This window comes from Simochromis diagramma, unplaced genomic scaffold (genome assembly GCF_900408965.1).
Source record: "Simochromis diagramma unplaced genomic scaffold, fSimDia1.1 OVJJ01000302.1, whole genome shotgun sequence".
Classification (NCBI taxonomy): Eukaryota; Metazoa; Chordata; class Actinopteri; order Cichliformes; family Cichlidae; genus Simochromis; species Simochromis diagramma.
Genome location: NW_024386792.1, coordinates 1980792 through 2007855, shown reverse-complemented (window position 1 = coordinate 2007855; position 27064 = coordinate 1980792). Strand labels below are relative to the sequence as shown.

The following is a 27064-nucleotide window of genomic DNA, read 5'->3' as shown; positions in this document are numbered from 1 at the left end:
AGCGTGAGAGAACGTGAAGCCAGCAACACATGGTGAGCGCTTTGAGCTGCGTGGCTGGATGCAGAATCAATGCTGTGAGCTCTACTCAATGCCAATAAATCATCTTAACTGTACCTGTTTTCCAGTAGATGAAGGAAATTCTGAACAGGAAAATAAATAATGGCAACAAGGAAGGGTCTCAAATGACATTTTTGGCAGATTCTCACAAAAGTGGAACATTAGCTCATGGAATATAATCTGTGATGGTTTTTATCTTGCTTTTTCTTTATAAGAACAAAAACAAAAACTTGACGTTGTGCCATGCAGTTCCTTTCCTTCCTAAATAATGTGGCACAAGACTCAGGGCTTCTCCTCAGTTTTTGAAGACGAGCCATGTACATTTTTTATTTTTACAAAAGACAATGAGCTGGTTTGGCATTCTGTGAAAACGGGTTCATACCCCAAGTTTTAAGCATAATGGAACAGTGGAAATAGAGCAGACCTCGTTGCCTCAGAGCGGCATCATGTGTTTTTAGTAAGCAGCTTCTTGAGTTTGTGAATGGAAATAAAAGATAAGTGTAGGGTTAGTTCTCAAAGGTGTCATTTATGTCCCAGTGTTTTCATACTGATCTCAAGACATAACAAGTACAGCAAAACAGGCAAGTTAAGACAGTGATTTACTACTGTACCGTTCACAGTCTGAAGTGAGAAGTGTACAGATATCTTGTGCTGGGATGTGCTGCTGCATAATAAACCAAAGAGCTCCACATTGGAGCAGGGCTGTCTGTGTTGGAGTGTGACGTAGTGTTTATCCTTTTTCAGCGTTGCGTGACTTGGCCGTGTGCCCGCAGAATGTTATTTCTGATCGTTTATTACCCCTCGAGTATCTGTTACAGTGTTATTGGTCTCAGTGTAATGAATATTTCCAGGAATTATGCAGAATTAGGGGTACTTGCAATTTCCTCAAATGAAAATGAATGTTTTAGGTTTCTAAATATCCGTGGGCTTTGTCGGGAGATTCTAAATTGGCTCATCACTGTGGAGCTTAATAAAGAGATCATCCCCTTCTGTAGATGGTATACAGTAGATGTTGATTTCGCAGCTTCCTGTTTTGCTTTCATCAGAGCTAAAGCCATTTGAAACACTTGTTTTATGAGAAGCTGAAGTCTTTTATGCCTAGCTTTACTGGGGCTGCACAAATCTCTGTACGATTACACTGAGGAATAACAACTGTCTTCTGTTTAACTTGATATTTAAGAAGAAAGTTAATGAAATCATTTGCACATTCCTTTTGTATAATTGGAAAAAAACAGCAACCTGCGAATCTAAAACACGGATCTAGCTGATGTGAAGTTACCCCCTGATTTTTAAAGTCTTGATCTGTGGATTCATTTTTTAAAGTCTCACAAACAGGGGCTGGCCCAAAGCATGTTAACTTTTCAATCACAATCGGATTCCAACCGATTTATCTCTAGGGTTGGTGACAAAGTAACAAAGAGACGCAAGAAACACCCTTCAACAATGAGTGATGACATTGCATAATTTTTCCACCAGGGGGCATTCTGCAACACGCGTGTTCAGAATGCCACAAGTAAAACAACCAGCTGATCCATACAGAGTGTAAACAAGCAAGCAAATAAGTACACACAGTTATCTGTTCATATTTTGCATTTCGGAAAGAAAAAAACTATCAGCTGACATGTCAGAATAATGTTTATTGGGCCATAGTTACAAAAATGAATATTAGGACTGGGTAACGTAGCATCAAAATTCTATCACAATATTTCAAGAAGATTTGCAACAATAATATTTGTGACATTACTTAAAAAAATACTTTTTGTTTTATGGATGCCTGCAGGTGACAACATTTATAAATGTAACTAAATGAAGGGTAATTTCAATCCTTCTTTTTCAGTAAGCTCCTGTCAGTGATAACACACTTCCTAATTCAAAGAGTGAATCTACTAAAGGAAAGTACCAGCAGCAGCATTATAATGCAACAGTAGTGGCACAGCAGTATATCCAGTGATACAGCGTAAGTCAAGTCATGTAAGCTCAGAAGAAGCCAAGAAGTGTTAGTATTATTTCGCCTGGAAAATTTAAGCAATAGTAAAACATAACTGTTTAACAATTTGATTTAGCAATAATGTTGAATGAAAGTAACCTAACTCCCTAACTTTTTGGAAGTCGTTACATTATTGTCACATATTAAAAACGAAAAATGTTTTTAATCTTTGGTCACTGACTAATGAGTTGCATTGATGACATTAAATGTCGGATGTCTAGAATTTATTTTCACAACTGAACAAAAGCAAGATGGACACATTGTTGGGCCGAAAAGTCCAAAAAGTTGTTTCATATTTAATATCTCTTTTTCTGATACACAGTAAGGATGTCAGATAACCTGGCATCATTTTCGACAGTATCTCTCGTAAAAAACACATAAACAATCTATAAAAAGTTTGAAAATTCTTATCTCAAACTGAAAAATTGGTCTATGCCTTCAAGGGTGATTAGACTACTGCAACACTATTTGTTGGATTGTCCACCTCATCAGTGGGACAACTTCGGCTTTGAAGATATTCCACTTGAACATACTTTCTTAGTACTGAAGTCAGTTTGGCTCACACTGGCTCCACCCCCAGCACATCTCTGACTTGCTCTGTGTCTATAATCCGACTAGACTTCTCAGGTCATCAGGTGCAGCTCTTTTAACAGTTCTCAGAATTAAATCTAAGTGTGCTGAGGGGGCTTTCACTCACTATGGTCCTGTTCCTTGGAACAAACTGCCTGCTGACTTAAGGTTAGTTACATCCGTGCATACATTTATAAACAGGCTCAAAAGGTTTCTGTTCACACAGGTGTACACTCAACAGCTGATTATGTATGTATGTGTGTGTTAACTTATATTTTAATTCTTTGTAAAGTTTTAATTTCCTATCTTAAGATTTTCTTTCCATAAAGTTCAGACATCCTCAGCATGACTCATCTTCTCATTTCATGCTGTGCTTTGGAACCATCTGCACCACCTCCTGCTTGAATAGCTGTGGTTATTATTTACTGTACATTCTGTATCTACACATTCTCTGCATGACCAAACACAGCCAGGCTAAAAAAAACCTTGAGGTGTAAAAATCTAGATGTTGAGTTAAAAAAACTGAAAAGATGTGCCTGCAAAGAGTCCAGGCATTGTACAGCCACACTGCATAATGCATCCACTCCCAGCAGCAGTAGACTATCGATATCGGTTGCTTGTATCATGTGTTCCCACCTCTGATGACAAGGCTGCCTCTTTGCAAACCCTGCTCAGCCCCCTTTTGGCTTACACAGTTTCAGTTTCACCCACAGTCACTGAGGGACAGGATCTAGGAAAACGTTCAACTGTGGCTAGGAAGTTAAGCCGTTCATATGCTGCTGGGTCCACACATTGTTTTGCTCCCTACTAACTCATCATCTAATGTTTTATCATAGAAACTGTAGGTTCAAATAGGAAACATTTTCAAGCAAAGTACTGTGAACTCCTTGTTTCAGTAATAAAAGTTTTTAGTTCACATTACTAAAAGACTAAAGATTATCTCACCAGAAAGTTGGTTTATGAAAGCTTTTAATGTGAAGTAGTTGCCTTAGGATATTGTGCTTGTAATAGCATTAGTGTAACGTATTACTGCTCTGTAAGAACACTAAACAGGGCGGCTGATCATCAAGATAAAATTAAAAAGCATTGCTGCTGGATAGATGGAAAAACAAACTAAACCACACAAGCAGTAAACCACCACATCGCTCCTTGTTTAGTGACTACTTACCTACAGGGTAGTGATTACTTACCTGAACAGTAAGGTAAACACAATTATTGAACATTCAGTATGCTTACCATTAAAAGTGTCTGATTTTTGTGAAAATGTACTTTAAATCCCGAACATGTATGGAGGGAATCTCTGAAGTTTCACTTTTATCTGTCAGAGATTTCATGGTCTTTGAAGAGCAAAGCAGATGTCAAGTGGGCTTCTTAGTTTTAGTTATTAAAAGAGCCATAATAACTTGAAAGATCAGAGACTACGTGTGCTCCCAAGTCCTTGACATAAGAGGTATTTTATATCTTTTGCCAAGATGTAATCAGATTATATCTTATGAAAATAAACATGTTAGTCATTCACATCCTCCATGCTGCTCTTATTAAATTAAATATTTGTCGTGAATTTAATACCTTCTCGCATATTCATCCCACAGATCGTTATCATTTGAAGAAAACCATGAACTAATGCAAATACTGCCTGTTTAGTTAAGGCCCATATTTGGCTGATAATTGGCTGATGGTGTAGAAGCCAGAGCTGCTTGCTGGGCTTGTTAGTTTCTGTGGTGATGGCTGTGATAAGCATCGGCACGGCACGCTACGGCGGAAAGTTTCAGCAGGTAAAAAACGCAGATAAACCAGAGACACGTAACAGAGGGCAGGCTGCGACTTTGCAGTTAATTTATAGTTTTCCCAAGCTGAATAAGTGAACATTGAGTGGGAGAGGATAAAGATCTGCTCCTTTTACTCACCAGGCACTTAACTCGCAGGTATAGATTAGTTAATGTCCCTCCTGTCGGCCAAGACACGGAAATAAAGGAGCGCCTGTCAGCGCGCCCTGGGGCTGCTTTACACTTGATGACTTCAGAACTGACTGCTCCTTTTAATCCTCCCGCGTGTCCTGAAACATGTAAAATACTTTATATGTTTTTCACTAATTAAGCAGATCTACTTTGTACAGATTTCCCACCAGAGAGCTTTTGCGCCTCTCATAAGGATTTAAACTCAAACATTAGATCACACGCAGATCTAATTAGGCAGCAGATATGTGCATGGGCTCTGGTTCCAGTGCTGGGATTGTGGGGATGATGCTATCATTGTTTGTGTTGCCAACCTTGTCTGGCTTGTTTGCTGCAGCTTTTTGTTGTTAGTGAGTGAGAGAGGAGTTCAACAGTACATGATGGTAGAGTTAATGATGAGGAGTAAGGGCTGGTGCGAGGCTTTTGCACAAACTGGACGTGCGGTGAAAGAGAAGGAGGTAGATGTTAGTTTGCTGCTGGTGTGGGTTGGTTAATGCTCTCGTAACATTATTAGCAACAATCATGGGAAAATTGCTCTGTGACTCCTTTTTTTTGTTTCAGTGTGACTGGATTATTTCAGTCTTAGTAGGTGCCACATTGTCCTGCTGGGCTTAAGCCTCCTTCCAGGCTCTGAGAAAGAAAACTTGACCCAGCAAGCACTCATATGACTTAGTCTGCTTTTTACGGGGGCCAGCATCTGCACGATTTAATCATTTTCTAATATGTCCTGGATTGCCTGACTGCACAAGCCCTGCCAGGAGAAATCCATTCGGAACATACAAGAAATGCATTTGCTGCGTGATCAGGACGTCAGCTTTTGTCCCCCCGCCCCCTTATTTTTCTTTAAGAAAGCTGTGGGGTTTTTTTCTCTCTTTACTGGTTTACATTCTGCACAGCATTTCACATTCTCCTCACCAGGTTTTTGTGCCTGAGTCTCATCTGAGTCTCCCATCACTGTCTTTGTACTCCACCGCCACCTCCTCCTCCTCCTCCCATGCGTACTCACCCTCAAACACGCACAGTACACTCATTTTTTTTTCTTTTCACTTAAATTTCACCTTCCAGGCTTCATATTCCATGACACCCTGTCTGTTTGCATCACTTTGATCCAACACCCCCACCGTTCTCTAAGGACGCTATGTTGTCAGACCCCGTACCTGTAGAGGAATTCTGCCAATAGCACTTTGCATCAAGCCAGTCAGGCAACAAGACGGTTATCACACAAACCCTGCAGATACCAGATTATGTAATGGCCAATGTTGTTATTGACGCGGTCGAATTTAACAAAAAATGGGCGTCCGGTGTGTGATCTCCTCTGTCGCACTCTGTATGCATATACTCACAGGGGAAAGCACGTTTTAGCTTCAAAAGCAACAAATAATGAGTCTATAAATACATATAGAAGAGAGCTTATTCTCAGTCATCCACTCCACCCACCATTCACTGTTCCAGCTCTCCCTCTTTCCATGCTTCCCTGTGCTATTTTTAATCATTTACAATATTATACAGTGAAAAACGTCTCTCTGCTTGATAGAAGCCCAGCATGACACACATGGGAAGCTCGGGGCAGTGAGAAAGAAGTAAAATCTAATGCTCATCCAACGGGAACTCTGCATAACACATGCCATACTGTAGAGTGCCTACAGTAGAACCTTAACTGTTTGATTACACACACACATTTGAGGTCCAGCAGGTTAGAAATGCAAGCTGGTATCAGGAAGGGTGCCAGTTTGAATCCCAGCTGAGAGAATCAGCAGAGGCGGAACAGGGAAACGAGAGGCACTCTTATCTGTGCTCAAGGTGCCCTTGAATGAAGCACTTGGTCGAACGTTACTAGTCAGTGGACAACAGTGGAGGACTGTGGTTGAACTCAGCAGCTTCCAGCTGTGAATGCGTCAGACTGTATGACCATTAAAATAGAAAAAAAAAAAGGAAATCTGCAAGCTCAGCTTTTCTCGCATAAAATGTTTTTAAAAAAAGGGACAAATGCAGAAACCGACCCCATTATCAGCGCCACTCTCTTGTCTCGCTCCCTTTTATCATTAAGGGCGCAGTTTACCCACTGGAGTAACAAGCAAAACAGCTCAATCAAAAAGCCTCATCAGTCTCTGTGAGCCAACAGAGTGATTCACTTGAATGACATGTTATGATGATTATTATGGCAGACACATGAATGCCATTTGATGCAGCCCTGTGAACACTGTCCCATTCAGATGTAGCAGAACAGTGTCTTGGTTCAGCAGCCTGGTTTATCACTCAGATGATAGCATCTTCTTGCATGCACACTGCAGATAAAGAGTTCAACAGTGCACACACACACACACACACACCTACACACACACACACACACACACACACACACACACACACACCTACACATATAATTTTAGTAACAACAAAACAAAGAAGTGACAGAGTTAGTTCTAAAAATAATCCTGAGGTTAGCGGGTAGATGCTGTCAGATTAAATTAGTAACACCGTTCAAACAAAGCCTCGTCTAAAATAGAAAAAAAAAAGATTTGATATTTTCACTTAATTTTAAAGTAGAAGTGCCACCCTTTACAGAGCACGTAGAAACTGGCGGAAAGTGTGTGCTACTTGGAAGACAGTTCAAGAAGATTTTCTTGTAAGCCACACAGAAACAGAGTCGCTTTTATGACCGCTGGAATCTATGTTTTCTAAGACATTCATGAAGACGGCCGTTTGTTCTTTTTTATTCTGAAGCAGAGGAGATTCATCCTGACTGTTCTCAGAAGCACTCTGAGAACATTTGCTTTTGCCTGACAGACACAAACATAGTGGAAGTATTAATGTTTCCAAGAAAGGGACTCTTTCGCAATCCTAAAAAAACAAAACAAAGAATGAGATGTGACTGATATAGATGTAGGTCACTGTAAAGTCCCTTGAAGCTCACAGCCCATCAGATACTGGATGCTATGAACTTACAGGAATCTCATAAATGAAGTTATTAAAGCTGTAGCAATGCACCAGTGTATCGATTAGAGATGGCACGATACCACTTTTTTATGTCCGATACCGATACCGATATCATAAATTTGGATATCTGCCGATACCGATATGAATCCGATATAGTGTTTTTTAATCAACAAAACTGTTTTTTAAATATCTTGCTGCATTTTGTATAAGTTCATACTCAAGTTTAAAACAACAACTACACTAAAGCTATTCTGTTATACCTGTATGCAAAAAAAATATTTCATAGTTCAGCAATACTGATCAATCTGATAAACTTAAACCTACACCATCCTCCCTATTCTGGTATTTTAAAGAGTACTTAGCGTAAATATTAAGCAACCTAACTAATAGGGTTCCAACTCCCAGCAACAATAAAAATAAATAAATAAAAAATAGGGAACCACCCCTCACGCTCCACCTCATGATGCTTAATCGACGTAATCAACCTTAATTTGATGCAGTGTGAAAAAAAATGCACAGAAATCAATTCTTTTTCAAGAAATATTAAATAGATTCAACATCTTTCTTCAACAAAATTGCAGACTGCACAGATGGTACCTTCCCAAAGGAAAAAGTACTATAGCTTACTAGGTATATTAGACTTAACAGTTACTATATGCAGTAATGGACTTCTATACATTTTACATCAGATTAAAACTTTGGGTGTAAGATTCAGATAAATATTAAATAATTAAAAGCGAGACATTTTAAATGAGAATAAGAAAGAAAAGTATGTCTTTGTGCCCCCTTTTCCCTGTTAATGCCCTATCGGCCCCCCCTGGCTAAACTTTGCTAGATCCGCCCCTGCACAGTTACCAGCGTCAGCTACGTAGAAAAAGATCCTCGAGTAGAAAGTAATATTAAATAAATTCTAACAACAGATTATCAAGCTTAAACGTGCTGCTGTTGTTCAGCCGCTGGTTTCCTCTTTCTGGTGCAAAGTGGGCCAAAAGCAAACAAGAGAGACGGAGTCACGACAGAAAAGCCGATCAGCTGATCGTTAAGCAGTTTCATGATTGAAGTAGCAGCCGGAGAGCGAGAGGCAGTCGCTCGTTAAGCTTAACGCAGGAATGCTTTACAAACATTCAGAGATGGACTTACACACTTGCTTTACTTCTCTCGGGATAACTTTGTCGGAGATGAAATGCCGGGTTGCTAGCGAAGCTCCACATGCTATGCTCCGACGTGCTAACGTTCTGAGGTGAGTTACGGCGTGTTGCAAGTTTTGTGAGGTGCTTTCGTGATATTTAATGGATCGGATTACATTTTTTATTTTTCTCCGATATCCGATCCAGTAATTTAGGTCAGTATCGGACCGATACCGATACGTAATATCGGATCGGTCCATCTCTAGTATCGATGGCCCTGCTCATGTGTCATATTAGTTTTTGACAACATAAATATTTAGAGATACCGGCATAAAGAGCTTAATGATTATAATCACTGCGCTTTTCAACATCAGTATTGGTATTTAGACTGAGAAACCATAATTTTTGACTCCCTGCTGATCATTATCTTAATAATGGGTCAAATGACTGTGTGCAAAAAGTGAAAAACTAGCCACAGAGATTCATAACCCAAAACAGCAGATCACCCCAGCTGTACTGAGCAGCTGAAACCACTTTGTTCTGTTTTAAACCAGTTTGTTTGGTTTAGTTCACTCTTGTTTTTTTGGTTTTTTTACACATTAACATACATAGAGCTAGAAGACTTTGAAAAGTTCTTTCGCATTTGGATTTCTTTGCTGCAGTTTGTCATGACCTGTCAGCCATCATGTAGCGCATGGTCAAACAGCTCCATAGGTTTTTGCACAGTGACATAATCTTTGTACTTTTGCTTCTGTACACCACCACAGTGGATTTGAAATCAAACAGTCAAGATGTGATTGGGTTTCTGACTTTCAGTTTTAAATGAAGTGGTTTAACAAAAGTTGTGCATCAACTCTTCAGCAATTACAACCATTTTATACATCGTTGCCCATTTTCAGAGGCTCAGGAGGAATTAGGCAACTGAATGACAAGCCGTTTAATTGCAGAGTGAGTCCTGTTACCTTGTTATTTCATGACAAATGAAGCTTATAAAAGACTGGGAGTTGATTCTGAGTGTTGAAGCTTGTCACTGGAACTCTCAATATAAGGTCCGGAAAACACGAAGGAAGGAAAAATTGAAGGAGGCCATCATTTGGCTGAAAAACCAACATTAACCTACCAGAGACACAGCAAAAAATAATTAGGAATGGCCAAACAACAATCTGGTCCAGTCTTTTAAAAAATAAATACACTGACCAGGTCAGCAACACCAAAACGCATGAAAGACCATAGAAGTGGTCTCTGCTCAGATTCAGCCAAATGCTGCAAAACCGATCAGACAGTGCAAAATGATAATGACCCAAAGCAAACTGCAAAAGCAACCCATGAGTTTTTTAAGGCAAAGAAAAGAGATATTCTGCAATGAGGAAGTCAGTCACCTGATTTCAACTCAACAGATCATGCTTTTCAGTTTCTGAACAATAAACTGAAGGCAGAAAGACTCAAAAACAAGCAGGAAATTGGCTGCAAGTAACGGCCTTGCAAAAATATCTCAAGGCAGGAAACAATATTTGGTAGTTAAATATATGTCCTCTTCCAAAGTCTTATGGACCTAACTATATATGAGCATAAGCTAAGACTGTCTGTTCATATATCCATTAAGGTTACCAGAAACACATGCTCTGTTAGCTCAATGATCCACTTATTTAATACATGAGGTTGCGTAATCATATTTTGCTATCCAAATACCACTGCTGTCATTGTCTGAGTAAGCACCCACTCAAGGGATTTAATTAATTATATTCACCAATGAATATTACTGTTTTTAGATCTCTAGCACTATAATGGACCTTTGTAATGAAACCAGAGTTGAACTTAGTTTCTCTTTTCTCTTTATATAACTGACACGAGGACTTGAATCCATCTCAGTGACACCTATACCTTGTTTTGCCTACAGAATTACGAGTGATTTTGGAATGGCCCTGTTCCCATAATTATAGCAGTGCAGAGGTGGACGCTAATTCTCAAGAGACAGATTATGACACATTCTTTGTGGCCCGTCACGTTCACAGAGTAATTAGTTGAGTCGTCCGCTTCCCTCTAATGAGCAGGAGCTTAGTGTGTGAGATTTCTTGGTCACAGTATGCTTTCCTTTAATGACCCATAAACATGCTCTCTGTGATTATTATCTAAATTAGTGTATTTTGTCACACGTTCACACATTGCTTGGGTTCATTCCAGCGTACTTTGGGCGTTGTCCAAAAGCAATAGGGAATTACGCAGTAGGAAGTTGGATGTTCACACTGCTAGTGCACGCTGACCCAATCTAAGCCTCACTTTCTCTGGGAATATGAGAATGAACTCATATGGCCTGTTGAGGTATGAAGAAATGATCTAATACATTTTATAGAAAAACGTTGCGCAGCAATGAAATTGAGAATGCAAATAGATGTGTGCAATATAATAGCGGGTTTATTAAGGGGGCATTTGCTGGCTTTGCAGTCAACATAATATCTTATGAGTTGTAATTTCATGTAGAAGCAATTCAGTGCCAGATTAGAAAGTTTACTTTTGCTGTGGAAGCTGTTCACCAATTATGGCTGAATGAGACGGGGAAGGTAGAACGGAGACGCAAAAATGGCACGTAGGAAGTGTATTACAGATTTGATTTTCTCTGTTTGTGTGTAGGTGTTAATAACGAATGACATTCGGACAGTTATAGAGATTAACCTGTGGTCCTCCCATTATACTGTGCAGCCAGGATCACCCTGTTTATCTGGACTAAGTGCTAATGAGAGGATGGTGTTTTTGCAGCTACTATAGTCATGCACAGCGAGAGCATGTTAATGATGAGGTCAGTAAGGTTGTGATTTGAAAATTTGAGCTAGTGCCAAGTTGTCTTGTTCATGAGAATCGTTTAGCATTGAGTGTTATCGGCTCCTCTGTCAAGGCCTGTGCGAAATGAAGGATTTTGGTTCACTTGTGGGGGAGACTTCAAAACAGGAGAAGCATAAACACGGTCCCAAAGATAAGTGTGTTGGAAAACAATGTCTCACTTAAGCATGCAGCAGGCAAAAAGCAATATCCAATCCAAAATCCTATTTCCGGACACCCAGTGAATTGAGATTCAAAGATCACTTGTCTGTTAGGTTGTTAGTTTCTTGACTTTATACCAGCGGTCCCCAACCCCCAGGCCACGGACCGGTCCGTGAGTCGTTTGGAACCCGGCCGTGAGAGTTGAGGCTCAGGTGTGAAATTTATGGTTTTCAGGGTTTTTATTCGTTAACTTTGTCTTTTCCTGTGTTGTATTTGTGTTTTTTTTAAATAAATATTTACGCATAACCATAGTGACCAGAGAGCATTAAGTGGCAGACAGGAGGATGTTACTCTCAATGTTGTTGCCGCATTTCAGGAGGACGCTGCTAATAAAGCTACACGTTTATTATTATATTTACAAAATACCCCAGTTTTTGTCTCTGTCGTATCATTTTATTTTGTTGTATTTATCCGTGACACCTTAAAGGCCGGTCCGTGAAAGTATTGCCTGACATTAAACCGGTTGAGTACCGCTGCTTTATACAGCAGCCAGTTCATTTGAGTTTTTGTTTGTTTGTTTTTTTTGCCATGTGTCACTGGAAGGTAGCCTAGCAACAGACCAGACCCAAAAACCAAAGATGATAAAATTTATCTTACTATTTATCTGACTATGACTCTGTTACAGTTTTTTACAGACGCTAGGACACATTTCTCAATACTTAGGTCACTTTTGCAAAACTCCTCACAAAGTGAGCACTAGTGATGGGATTTCCGGCTCTTTTTAGAGATCCGGCTCTTTCGGTTCGGCTCACTAAAAAGAGCCGGCTCTTTCGGCTCCGAACCGGCTCTTCAGGTTGTTTTGTTGCTTTAATTAATTTATTAATAACAATAATATAAAATTATGCACAAAAGGAATTACTAACGTAAAAAAAAAAGTGGTTTTATTTATATATGTTTATATATAAATATATGCGGTGGGCCCTATAGACAAAACACGTACAAATTCCAAAACACATTTCTAGCATGAACTGAACTTCCAAAGCAGAGCTACTAGATCACTTAAATTACACAATTGAAAGCATGTGTGTATTGTTTGTGTATTTATACACAGGCACTCATATATATTCAAATCATTTAAAAAAAAAGTTCATTTACCTGTTACTACCACACACCAAATCCGGTCGTTGGTACTTGCTGGCTTGTGTAGCCACAAGATAACAAAAGCTCAACACTGCGCCCAGCATCCTGGAGCACTTCTGTTGTCTTTTGTACGTGTTTTGAGTTTTTATGTGCTTCTGAGTTTTTACATGCTTCGGAGTTTGTACGTGTTTTTACGTGTTTTGGAGTTTTTACATGTTTTGGAGTTTGTACGTGTTTTTACGTGTTTTGGAGTTTGTACATACTTCAGAGTTCGTACGTGATTTGAAGTTTGTATGTGCTTTGTCTCTAGGGGCCACCGTAAATATACTTTTATTTATTCACTCCACATAAAATGTAATAAATAAATAAATCATATAATACAAAAATCAACTATTCACATTTCAACTTTTAACTATTTAAATTTTCAGCTTTTTCCTTTTACAAATTTAAAGTGAAAACAACACAAAACACTGCAAACCACAACACAATTAAATATAAATTATAATATGAAAACAAAACGAACATGCATATTCTCTGTCATATGGGCCTGCGTGAATAAACTTTCTGAATCCTTTATCATCTGCAACTGAAAATAGTTGTGGATGATTACTATACCTTTCTAATGTGACGTTGTTGCCCCTGGCTCTCTTTCTCTCTCTCTCCTTCTGGCTCTGTTCGTGTGCTACTGAGTGTAACTACCGCCCCTCCCCCCTCTGCCCAGCGTAAAGCACAAGGCTTGCGTGCAGAGTGAAGCGGAAAAAAAAGTGCGAGAGAGGGTGAGAGGAAAAAAAAAAAAAAACCCACGTGACGGCTCGCGATAAGGAGCCGGCTCGCGTCGTTCACGTCAAAGAGTCGGCTCTAAGAGCCATTTCGTTCGCGAACGACCCATCACTAGTGAGCACAACAGAAGTCTATGTGGGCCAAACTGAGGATCAGTTATCATTGTTTTGGCACAAAATGCATTCAATGACTACATCTCTCAAATGTCATGAATTATTTTCTCACTCAGACACAACAACTGCCAAAAATCTTTGTACGTACAGGACATTTTGCATGTGCTTACATACTGTTTTCAAAACTGTTAAACTTATGGCCAAAACAATAACACAATGCAAAACTTAAAAAGACAGCAAAATGCAACAGCAATATTTTATTGAAACATATTTTAAATCTAAAAATGCAGTTTAACCAGCCACAGCTGATTCTCATTGTAGATGAACATCTACACAGGTGTTACTCCTTCAATTGTTCAACTGTAAAAAACTGTAAGTGATGGTGGACTTGCAAGAACTAACATCTTTTTTTCACATTACTCAGGAGTAGTTTGTCTCTTGATTATTGTGAGAAATATAAGGTATATATTGGAAGGTAGAGAGCTTGTAAGACAGAGAAAACCCTAACAATTAAGACGACGCCCTATGAGCAATCACTTGTTGACAGTGGGAAGGAAAAACTCTCTTTTAAGAAAGCTCCAGGCTCAGGGAGTGGCAGCCATCTCTTACAGTTTTTTACAGCCGCTAGGACACATTTCACAGTACTTAGGTCACTTTTGCAAAACTCTTCACACAATTCTCCTAACTGACCTTCAGCTTGGCAAAGCAGTTCATTTCACATTCAAAATACACTACAACTACCAAAACACTTTATTCAGGTCTCAAATAAACTCATTCTTCCAGAACACTAGCAAAGGTTGACAGCCGACAAACACACTTTGTCAGCCACAAAACAATGACCTAAAAAACACTAACAACATGTAGCATTACACAGTGTTTTCTTGTGTAAAACAAGGACACATCTCTGTTTATAATTTCAATATATGTTACTGGAATGAATCAGACATCATGCAGAATTCGTTAATATTTGTTTATGTATTTTTAGTTTTTTGCACTAAGTAATCCCAAAATACAAGAATTTGTATACACACCATCCACTGATACACATACAATAGTAATGCTATTCTACTCGGTCTTCTCCATTTGGCCACAGGTTCCAATCCACATCACATCTTATGTCATCTAGGGCAATACACCTAGGAAAGAATCTTCTGGCATGCCAGAATTGAAGGAGTTGAACAATTGAAGGAGTAACACCTGTGTAGATGTTCATCTACAATGAGAATCAGCTGTGGCTGGTTAAACTGCATTTTTAGATTTAAAATATGTTTCAATAAAATATTGCTGTTGAATTTTGCTGTCTTTTTAAGTTTTGCATTGTGTTATTGTTTTGGCCATAAGTTTAACAGTTTTGAAAACAGTATGTAAGCACATGCAAAATGTCCTGTACGTACAAAGATTTTTGGCAGTTGTTGTGTCTGAGTGAGAAGATAATTCATGACATTTGAGAGATGTAGTCATTGAATGCATTTTGTGCCAAAACAATGATAACTGGTCCTCAGTTTAGCCCACATAGACTTCTGTTGTGCATACTGTGTGAGGAGTTTTGCAAAAGTGACCTAAGTATTGAGAAATGTGTCCTAGCGTCTGTAAAAAACTGTAATACTGGACTAAAGAAACACTGTGGAACTATAGTCTTGTATCACTGTAGCTGGCATAACAGATTCATTATTTTTAATTGATTGTAGATTAGTCTTATGCACCACAGGTGTACTTTGCAGTATTTTCCTTAACTATTCAGCACTGAGACAGAGAGCAGAGGAAGAGATACTCTCACACTGAGCTGAAATTAAGAGTTCACAAACTTATAGTAAACAACAAAATTTGCAATCCTTTGTATTTGTTAAGCAACTTTATTTTGTTGTCTTTATATGGCAGCAAATCACAATATGAGTCATCACTTTGTGTCAGTTACTGGAGACCGACAAATAATTCATACAGTGATACCACACAGAAGGGAAGCAGAGGTAGATTCTTGTCTTACTAACAGATTCATTATTTGAACTGTGGAACATAAAAATAAGTAATGATTCTTTTTGTTTTATAAGAAGTATATATATATATGTATATTTAGACTAAACGATATAAAACATCTAATTTAATTAGAGTTTTGTCTCAGCTCAGCTCTCTCGTGTCGAATTCATCTTTGAATTTGAACATGTGGACGACTTAACAATAGACCATGAAATTATTCCTGATTTTAGGGTCATTTAGGAAATGTTTAAAAAAAAAAACCTGGACTACATTTGATGGAAAAGAGATTTTTGCCATGTAGATTTTGGCACATACTTTTCTTCTCTGATGGGAAAGTTACACAAACTTGAGATGCGTAGTTGGTAAACATCCGTAAAGGGAGGGTGATAATGTTGCCAGAGATGATGAGCTGCTTTTCTGCTGAGGGTGAAAAAATATGTAGAGATTTGTCCTTCAAATTGTTGTAAAAGCAGAATATGAGACTCAGTTATCCTCGTCTTTTCTTATCAGCTTTCACGTGCAGGAGTCAGTTGTCCTGTGCTTAGTGTCGACCCTAAATGAGTAACTGATCATTCATTTATTATCTTTGTTGATTAATTCCACGTATACGTTTGCTGATGTGGTTCAAACCGTAGTCATGAAAGTTGAGGTGAACATTAGGAATTAAACATCTGTGTCTATGCATAGATTTCTCACTTGCTGAGGTCTGATCTGCATGTGTTCATTATTGAGGGGCTGAAATGTTGTGTAGTCAACACACATATTGTCCAGGCTGCCGAGGCGAGCCGTGTGGTGTTGGAGGAAAGGAGGACCCAAAATGCAGGCGATGACTGATGATTCGAGTGATGTTTATTTACAGGGTGGTGTAGTGGCAAGCAGGCAGTGAGGGATGACAGGGAATTAAAGAAACCTAAACTGGAAAAACTAAATAACAAACCTGAGAACATATGAACCGGGGAGAGAGGCAGAGAGACGCAGACAAACCGGCAACAGGCAGGAGAACACACAGGGCTTAAATACACACAGCAGTAATCAGGGGATGAGAGACAGGAGGGCAACACACCTGGGAGAAGTCAGAGCTGATGGGACGGGGGAAACGTAATCTGAACACACTCACATGAGACGGGGACCTTCAGAATAAAACAGGAAACTCAGACACAGAGAACCAGACAAGACACTGAACTAAACAGACAGATTCACAAGCAGACAATGTGACGCCATAGACAGACAGAGGGAACACGGAAGTGGGACCAGGGCAGGCACAGAACAGAAACCTAACAAATGGCAAATCATAATGGAATACATAATCAGAATAAACAAAAGCATAAAGAAACACAAAACACTGAGTCGGCAGACTCAGGACCATGACACATATATGTACTGCATACATATATATACATGCATTTTTTAAATAAATATTTTAGCCACTTAGGGATGTTACACAGTCAAGCTGATGTAAGTATGATGTTTACTCTTTTTCAGCTCTCTATAACTGTAAGCTGAATGATGCTACAACAAGGAGGCTCAAGGGAACTGCAGAATCATGTGATGACTCTTTGTGGATTTCTCTTTCCACTCAAATGCTTTTACATTACACATTATCTTAACAGTTGTTACTATGAAAAGACAGTGAATGGTGCAGCTGTTAACACTGTAAAAACCAAATAATTCAGAGTTTAATAACATTTTAAAGCTATTTTCTCTCATCAAATAGACTAAATAATTATTTCCATTGAGAGATTATATTATTTATTTGCTTATTTATAGTCAAAAGCACTAGGGCCATTTTTCCAAATATTTTAAAGGAATGATGTGTTCTGGTGGTACTAATTGTCTTTTGGTTCTTCTTTCTATCACCAGCTTGTTGTGGCTGAATAATTGTGTGTGTGTGTGAAACACACAGACTGGATGAGAGAGGGTTTAGATGACAAGCATGGGTGAGTGATTGATGTTTGTCTCCCAGCTGCTCTGTGTGTTTAAGCACAATGCTTATTTTTCTTATGTATTTACTGTTGGTTCGCAAAGCATCCTTCCACACACAGATACAGTTTCTGTGTGCATATGCTCCTGAGATTGTATACACACATAGACCCACACACAGACATTGCTAAGTATGATGGGAAAGGTTGAACAGGACAAAAGGTTGTGGGACACTTGAATATGGAAAATAATAATGACTTAAAAAAAAATGACAGTGGCTTTTGATACTGGGATTAGTGAGAAGATGACCCTTTGACTGCTCTGTATATGTCTTAACTTTTACATTAAGTAAGTATTAGTAAGGCTATTAAAAGTTATTAACCGTAGCAATAACATAGTTAATCTTTCCAAAGCCTTAAACTTCGTAGTATGCAAGTCTGCAAACAAGGTCAAAAGATGGGGTTCATAAAATGCAGGAAGAATGGCATAAGGAGATTACGTTACGCAGTTTCAGGTCAATTGGGGTCAGATGGAATGATGGAAATAACTGCTGCACAAACTAATCATATATAATACAGCTCAACAGATGCTGAAGCTCTGGTCTGACCTCGATTTTCCATGGGAACAGGCATGATATATCAAAATATACAAAAGATTTTTTTTGCTGTAGGACAGTTACATAACTCATTACGCTACCATTCCATCACCTAAAGCTGTCATGCAGTCTTGTTTATTGCATATTTTTCTGATGGGAGGCATAACATAAGACAAGGAGTACGTACTTTGGATTTTCACTTTTCCCAGTTTTAACTTCTTGCCTTTTATCCAGTGCTGCGTTTAGTTTCAGCAATGGGTTAACAGAAAGCAGTCAGTGTAATCTTTGAATCTCTGAGGCTTTAAATGCTATGTTTTTGGTGCTGCAAACAGGGCTTGTTAGAGCTTTTTGCTGAAAAGAGCTGCTAGAAAAGTGGACAGATAAAACAGCAATGCATCCTGACAAAACCAAAATAATGAGCTAAGAAGCTAAACTAACTGCAGACTTGTAGTGTTTCTCAGTTTGGACTCTGGTGCCATTAGTGCACTGCCATGTACTACATCATGTTTGCTATATAAGCATAAAGCCTTAATTTTAACAGGGTATCACTTCCTCAGTTCAAACACAGTAAGCTGTGTACTTATCTGAAGTTTGACCTTGACATTTACAGCTTGTTGAGCATCTGAACAAACATCTTTTTATAACTCCCACAAGCACCAAACAAGCCAGTGTGAGCACTTTCATGCAGTCAAAATACCAAATGTAAGAGCTGAAGTTTTAACACGAGTGATCGTTTTCTGTGCGCTCACGACTGCAAATGACTTGCTTTACTGATATTGATCAGGGAAGCTGAACATGAAAGTCATCAGACATGTCAGTGCTGTTTGGTTGCATCAAGGTTGTGGAAACAGCCTTTGAAGTAATGGTTTAAAAACCCCCCACTAGATTCATGGTTTCTAATAGGCTACCAAGAGACAAGATCCTGAAATCGTTCAGCAGCAGCAGCTGTGAGAAAGGGGAGCAAACAGCACATACACGCGGAGACAAACACACACAAACGCAGCCCAGCATCAGCTGTTCAGGGTGATAAGCTCTGAACTTCCACCATGTATGACACTGCCTTCACAACAACTGTAAAATGCATTTAATAGGGAGCTAAAATAACTTCATCCCCAGGCATAAATATTCACCACAGACTCGTACTGTACTTTATTTTATTTAAAAACGATTATAGTGGTTAGAATTAATATAATTATAATATAAAAAATATAAAGTGATTAACTGCAACTGCAGGTCATGCTTCCTACTTTGTATGCAGCTTTCCCAAATTTTACAGTGTTCATACAAATCTGTGTCCTTGGATGTAAGTTTAGGTTTCTTTCCTTAATATAAACTACAACTGAAAAATACTCCCTTTGTTTAAAACTCCTGGTTTATGTATGGCACTTGGCAGTGCACCTATTCAGTTATAAATCTTTTCAGTATTTGTGATTTTGTTTACAGCTTATTTAGAATTTTTATATCCCTGTGAAGCTTTAAAACAATAACTATGCGGATTTACCTGAAGTTGTGCATGACCCCAATAACCTTGAAGCCTGATGAGTGTGCTCATTTCATAATGAGTGGCAGTAACTCCTCATTAAATACTTGCTTTCTAGGGACCTAAATGACATAAATGGGATCAATCCAATCTTCTGACAGGATCAAGCTGCTCGAAAATTGCAAATGGGAATCCAAGGCACCTTGTAATTGCTTGTGTGCATGTGTATGTGGGTGTGTGTGAATAGGTAAGAATTTTCAAAGGAGATTTTGTGCAGACTTCTGACACTTACGTTTTTCAGTTCTTATGGTTGCACTATATAGTTTTTGGAGTATACGCTGCTTCACAAAGTGGCATGTTTGCAGATACTTATGAGACAGGAGTTCAAAGGCATAGGCAAAGGGTGAAGTCGTCTTAACTGATGTTAGCCACTTCTTAAAGCTTTTTTTTTCTCCTTGTAGGGTTAAATGAACTCCACTATGTATATGAGAGCCTGTTCAGTCATAACGTCATTTCTCCAAAACTGACTATAAAATTATGTCAAGTAGCCCTCTATAAAAGGGACTGAATAGTACTAAATTCTTAAAAGGATGTTACCCCTGCCTCAAAACAAGAAAGCCCAACTTATAACCACTCTAATAATAATGATTATATGTGCCATATTCCAAACTAAAAATAACAACATCCTAACTTTTCTTACAAGTAAGATTATTTTTTCTAGGCTTGTACTAATGTACAAAATATGAATTGGTTAATTAAAGCTTCCCAATTGATTTTGACAGGACACTGTCATTGCTACATTAGAGGAGTGCCAGGGTTGCACTTCACAGAACCAGTAAACACAGCTAACATCCATCTTCAGCCCAGTTTCCCCACATAACAAGAAAGATGCTTGCCATGAAAGTGTTTTACTTCCTCAGAGGGAGAATATACACTTGTTTGTTTACTCATAGTAGTTTATCTCATCTGCATAATGTTTAGTAGACAAATTAATATCACGTGGTAAGCTGTCACATGTCTGGAAAACCTCTATTTAAGAATTCTCTTCTATAAAAAGCAATTAGCTTGCTTTTAGCAAATAGCAATTAGCTTGCTATTAGCATGCTATACAAATAGCAGTTAGCTTGCTATTGTTAAGAGTTTTGCAAAAGCCTGAAGTCACGTCGAGACCAAAGCAAGGTCTACCACACAGACAGATTGATTGTGAAGCAAAATTTGCTTAAAATTTCCTTTACATTTCAATTCAATTCAATTCAATTTTATTTATATAGCGCCAAATCACAACAAAAGTCGCCTCAAGGCGCTTCATAGATACAGAGAAAAACCCAACAATCATATGACCCCCTATGAGCAAGCACTTTGGCGACAGCGGGAAGGAAAAACTCCCTTTTAACAGGAAGAAACCTCCGGCAGAACCAGGCTCAGGGAGGGGCGGCCATCTGCTGCGACCGGTTGGGGTGAGAGAAGGAAGACAGGATAAAGACATGCTGTGGAAGAGAGACAGAGGTTAATAACAGATATGATTCAATGCAGAGAGGTCTATTAATACATAGTGAGTGAGAAAGGTGAGTGGAAAGGAAAAACTCAATGCATCATGGGAATCCCCCGGCAGCCTACATCTATTGCAGCATAACTAAGGGAGGATTCAGGGTCACCTGGTCCAGCCCTAACTATATGCTTTAGCAAAAAGGAAAGTTTTAAGCCTAATCTTAAAAGTAGAGATAGTGTCTGTCTAGGTCTCCCGAATCCAAACTGGAAGCTGGTTCCACAGAAGAGGGGCCTGAAAACTGAAGGCTCTGCCTCCCATTCTACTTTTAAATACTCTAGGAACAACAAGTAAGCCTGCAGAGCGAGAGCGATACCTAATAAGGTGATATGGTACTACAAGGTCATTAAGATAAGATGGGGCCTGATTATTTAAGACCTTGTATGTGAGGAGCAGGATTTTGAATTCAATTCTGGATTTAACAGGAAGCCAATGAAGGGAAGCCAAAACAGGAGAAATATGCTCTCTCTTTCTAGTCCCTGTCAGTACTCTTGCTGCAGCATTTTGGATTAGTTGAAGGCTTTTCAGTGAGTGTTTTGGACATCCTGATAATAATGAATTACAGTAGTCCAGCCTGGAAGTAATAAATGCATGAACTAGTTTTTCAGCGTCACTCTGAGAATGGATATTTCTATTTTTAGAGATGTTGCGCAAATGGAAGAAAGCAGTCTTACATATTTGTTTAATATGTGCGTTGAAGGACATGTCCTGGTCAAAAATGACTCCAAGGTTCCTCACCGCGTTACTGGAGGCCAAGGTAATGCCATCCAGAGTAAGAATCTGGTTAGATACCATATTTCTAAGATTTTCAGGGCCGAGTACAATAACCTCAGTTTTATCTGAATTAAGAAGCAGAAAGTTAGCGGCCATCCAGGTCTTTATGTCTTTAAGACATTCCTGCAGTTTAACTAATTGGTGTGTGTCATCTGGCTTCATGGACAGATAGAGCTGGGTGTCATCAGCATAGCAGTGAAAATGTATGCTATGTCTTCTAATGATACTGCCTAAGGGAAGCATGTATAATGTAAACAGAATTGGTCCTAGCACTGAACCCTGTGGAACTCCATAATTAACCTCAGTGTGTGAAGAGGACTCTCCATTTACATGCACAAATTGGAGTCTATTAGATAGATATGATACAAACCACTGCAGCGCAGTACCTGTAATACCTACAGCATGTTCTAATCGCTCTAATAGGATATTATGGTCAACAGTATCGAACGCTGCACTAAGGTCTAGCAGTACAAGCACAGAGATGAGTCGACTGTCAGAGGCCATAAGAAGATCATTTGTAACCTTCACTAAAGCTGTTTCTGTGCTGTGCTGAGCTCTGAAACCTGACTGAAACTCTTCAAATAAACCATTCCTCTGCAGATGATCTGTTAGCTGTTTGACAACTACTCTTTCAAGGATTTTTGATATGAAAGGAAGGTTGGAGATTGGCTTATAATTAGCTAAGACTGCTGGGTCTAGAGATGGCTTTTTGAGTAAAGGTTTAACTACAGCCAGTCTTACATTTTCTAGTAAGACTCCGGCTTCATGCCAAAATCCAAAGATTGGTGTGAATATGAGTATGAATGATTGTCTCTAGGTGTTGGCCCTGTGATAGACTGCCTATCTGTCCAGGTTCTTTCCCACTTTTCACCTCTTGCACCTAGAATAGACTCCAGCCTGTTATAGACTAAGATATTAGTGTAACTGCATTAACTTTAGTGTCACACAGTAATATAACACGTCATACTAAATAAAGTAATCACACTAAAGTACCAACTTTGCTGTCACTTACAAAAGCTCGATCTTCATGGGCGGACAGAAAAATGTGCACTTGCACTACAATCAATAGTGGAGCAGTCTTTAACTTTTGAGCAGTTAGGGTATGAACATTATTTTAATTTTAATTAAGCTAAACTGCACCCAGGTGCGCTGGTAACAGATCATCGACACAATGCAAACATTAGCAAAGACAACATTCTAACACAAAGAAAGCAGCAAAGGACACAGAATGATCTTCAAAAGGCAACAAAAGCAGTGATGAGCAGTCGGCTTGTAGCCAAAATTTCTACCCCCACCTGTTTCTGCTTCTCTATGGGGTGGTTTTCAACTTTCTACTTTCCAGCTTTGTGTTTGCACTTAACACAAAGCTAAAATAAACCTTGTGTATGTGTCTATTAAGAATTTGTATTAGTTTGAGGTACTGTATCCTTGTGTTGACATTGTCAGCTAGTATTGTATTTGATAGCATACGTCAGGATGTGTTGTACAGAGAAAGATAATGCATTACTCGTTTTCAGTATTTATGTTTATTCGGAATTATGTTGGTGAATCTATGCAGAGCTTCGGATAAGTTGCCAGCATCTGTACCTGTGCTGGCTGCGTGGATGGTGACACGTGGTCACATTCATAGCCACATGCTCAGAGAAGCGCACACACACCTGCGTATTTGCATTTTAACATCAATGCATACATTGCTTTATAGCTATTCTCTGCTTCAACATTCTCCATTCACAGTGCCCTTGAAATTAGATGTCAGGTCCCATGAGGATAACAACTGAATCAAATGTAACATACAATAAGAACATTAGGCTTCAGTTCTTTATTTTAGCTATCAAAACAGGCTCCATCTAATAGTCTAAAGCCCTGAGGCTCTTTTCATCACCTCTTGACTCGGAAGAGTTTAGGAGGAGAGTCGAATGTTTCAGCACCCTCCATGTGACCATCTGCAGACAGTACTTCTGTTCATCTATACAGTAGCCTTCTGTCTGCAGAGCTGGATGTGTACACTCCTTACATAAGTGACAGGACTTCTGTTCTCCTTTTTTTTAAAACAAATGTTCACTTTGAGGAAATAGAGCTTTATCTGGAAAGTGATGGGTAGATTACATTCTATTTCTGCTCCCAGTTGAGTTGCAGGTGATGAGCATATGAAAGACTGCAGATTTTTTTTTTTTTTTTTTTTTTTTTTAGGAGAGATGGGCACTTAACTGGTTTTTGGATTTCGCTGTGAGTGAGTGAGTGTCTGAGAGATTCAGGGTCAGTTAAGCAGTGGCCACTGTTGCACTGTGTTCAAATCTTTTCCATGTGTCCTGGTTGAACTTTATGTCTGTTTCCCTCTATCTGGGTCAACCCATCAGCCCCCTGCTGTGCTCTACACTGGTTTGCCTTTCAGACAGCTACTCTATTAGACTGAAATCACCTGTGAAATACTGAGGTATGACTGAGGGGGGGTTAAAAGGTTTTATGTGGGTGGGATAAGTGAGGACAATTTGAAAAATCCCTTTTCCGCCAGATAATTTGTCTGCATTGTGTGTTCACAAAGTGTTCTTTGTTCATCTGAATGGAAAGAAAACAGATTCATACAGAACAGCTAGTCTTTATTTTGATGATTGTAATGCTGTGTGCATGATGGTATATGTGTATCTATGTTAAAGGTCTGTTGTGCAAAAAGTTTTTTTTTAAACCTTGACTGTAATATTTTATTTTTCATTTTTAGAAATGGTGCTCTGTGGTGCTCGGTGGCTGCATGCATTTTTACAAAGTCAGCAAACAGCTTTATCTTCATCAGGGTAAATTCCAGCCGTAGCTCTGAATCCAAAAGGACTCCTTGCATTACCTTTCAGATGGATTGATGATGATGATTTTCCTTTTAGTGAACACTCTTCTTTTTGGATTTGTAATGATAACAGTCACCTACCTGACTGTTTCAATGGTAGATTTCATTTAGAAATTGTCCAACCAGTTTAACGAGTTCTTAGAATCTTCCAACTGAGCGCCTTAAATTGCTCAACTGGCAGTTTGCAAAGGTATGTGCATATGTGAATGTGCATCAATATCACTGTCTTCTGCAAGACTATATAATGTAAATCGATGATTGCATCCTGGGTTAAGGCTGTGCGATATGATATCCAAAAGATATCACGATATTTCAAGGAAATCTGTGATAATCATATTTAGTGTGTTATGGAAAAAACAACACTGAGCATTTTGTTGTTGCAAAATTGAAGCTCACAGGTGGCATCATTTAAACAAAATGAAGGGTATGTCACGTACTTCTTTTGCAGTAATCTAATTTCATTGATGACCAACTACCGAGTTCAAAGTGCGAGCTATCGCCACAAGGTGCCAGTAATATAGTGATATAGTACTAACACTATACTAAATACAGTGATACAGCATAAGACAAATGTAAGCTCAAAAGCAGTATTTTCCCTGGAAATTTTAAGTAAAAGTATAACATGATTGCTTTACACTTTAACCTTATTACTAATTAAACCTTGTAACTCTTTGGGACATTCACAATAGTGTCACAAAATGAAGTATCTTGTACCTGGGTTGAGTTTCTTATAACCAGTTACTCACATTTCTGCTTTTCCACTGACTGCATCAGTGATTTCCATCCACTGTTTGCTCTTCCTGTCGTGTGGAACCAACTAGCGAATGCTCTAGCGATGTTCGGGTGAGTCATTCTTTCACTTTTGGAGTGTTTTCTAGTGTGAAAAAAACAGGTTTCTTAAATAATTTGCAAAGTGTTGCACTTGGTGGAGGCGTGATCTCTTGTAGCCTAACTACTTCCACATTATTTATTTAGCTCCTTTTATAGGTTTTAAGTCATCATCAGAGGCGATTTAGCACCATTGTGTGTGGTAGGAAACATAAATACAGGATGTTGCTGTACCATTGATACTGAAAGACACTTTTTATCATGCAAAAAGTGTTATTGGTGTTGTTGTGGACAGCATAATATGGCTCAGTTCTCGTCTGCATTTTTGTAGCCTGCAGAAATCTCTATGCACTGGACAAGAGTTTTGGTAGCATTCTAGTTTTTGTTTGTAGTCCATTTGTAATCCACGCTTTATTAACCAGTCATTTATTGTCAGGGTTCAAACAGTATCTTAAGCCATCAAAATAGAACAGTGTTCATTTTGATGGGTTACAGTGAGGCAACCACCAGGCCACCATGATGGCTTCCTAGAGCATCTTAACCCATCAAAAAGAAATGTGCTGTTAAACCTCAGCTGTTAATATTGCTCAGTCCAACTGCCAATTCCTGTTGTGGACAGCATAATTTTGCTCAATTCTTGCTCTTCGACTTTTAGAGTTTGTTCTGGACTCTTTATTTATGAAATTTTATATTCTATTTTTGTTCAGTGTCAGTTAGTCTTGAGTTCTCTATTGCATTAGTGTTCTTAGTTGTTATTTTATCTTTGTTTCCTGTCGTGTCCAGTTTATCTGTCTTTTCTCGGTATCCTGCCATTAGTTTCCCCGTGTTTGTTTACCTCCTTCCTCCCCAGTCATGTCCCATGTCTGTCTGTGTTCTGTCTCCATGAGTATGTTTGTTGTCCTGTCCTGTTGTTTTCTCCCTTCCTGTTTCCATGTGCATCTCCTTGAGTTTCATCCCTTTGTTTCCCCAGACTGTCAAGTCTCCATGTCTGTTTAGCCCCAGTCCCAATGCCAAGTTCACGTGTCTGAGCCTCGGTGTGTGTGTGTGTGTTATTTGCTGTTTTATTTTGATAGTCTTGTGTTTTATGTGTGTAATGTACATTTCTGCTTGCCCATTCACATTAGTTATGATTTAGTTCAGCTGTGTGCCCATGTGTTTCCACTTCTCTTAATCAACCTCTTGTGTACATATTGTCTGCATCTCCCTCTGTTCGGTGTTGCATTTTTTACTTCATTGTGTGTATGACTTCTGTCTATCCAGCTAATTGTCAATCAGTAGTCAGTCAGCTAGTTCCTTCTATGCTCTGTTTTGAAGTTTGTTTTCGTTGCATTTTGTGCCAGCAACAAAGCTAAATAGTTTTGAGTTTAATTTCTGTCTATTGAGTCCTGCATTCCAGGTCCACTTCCTGCCTGCCACTCGCCCCTCACTACATGACACTACCTGAAATGTCACCGAGCTTAAATTTGTAA

At 38.9% G+C, this 27064-nt stretch overlaps 1 protein-coding gene across 2 annotated transcripts in view; it reads left to right on the top strand.

The window, feature by feature from the left end:
• mtnr1aa (melatonin receptor 1A a) overlaps positions 1-27064 on the top strand; it is a 43484-nt gene that overhangs the window by 3010 nt on the left and 13410 nt on the right. The window contains exon 1 of one of the 2 annotated variants that reach the window (XM_040023764.1): positions 16954-17553. The exons of the other annotated variant lie outside the window; for it this stretch is intronic. Within the exon in view, the coding sequence (XP_039879698.1) occupies positions 17541-17553 (13 nt within the window). The 5' untranslated portion in view covers positions 16954-17540. Of the gene's footprint in view, positions 1-16953; positions 17554-27064 lie in introns of those variants that run through there. 2 annotated transcript variants of the gene reach the window in all.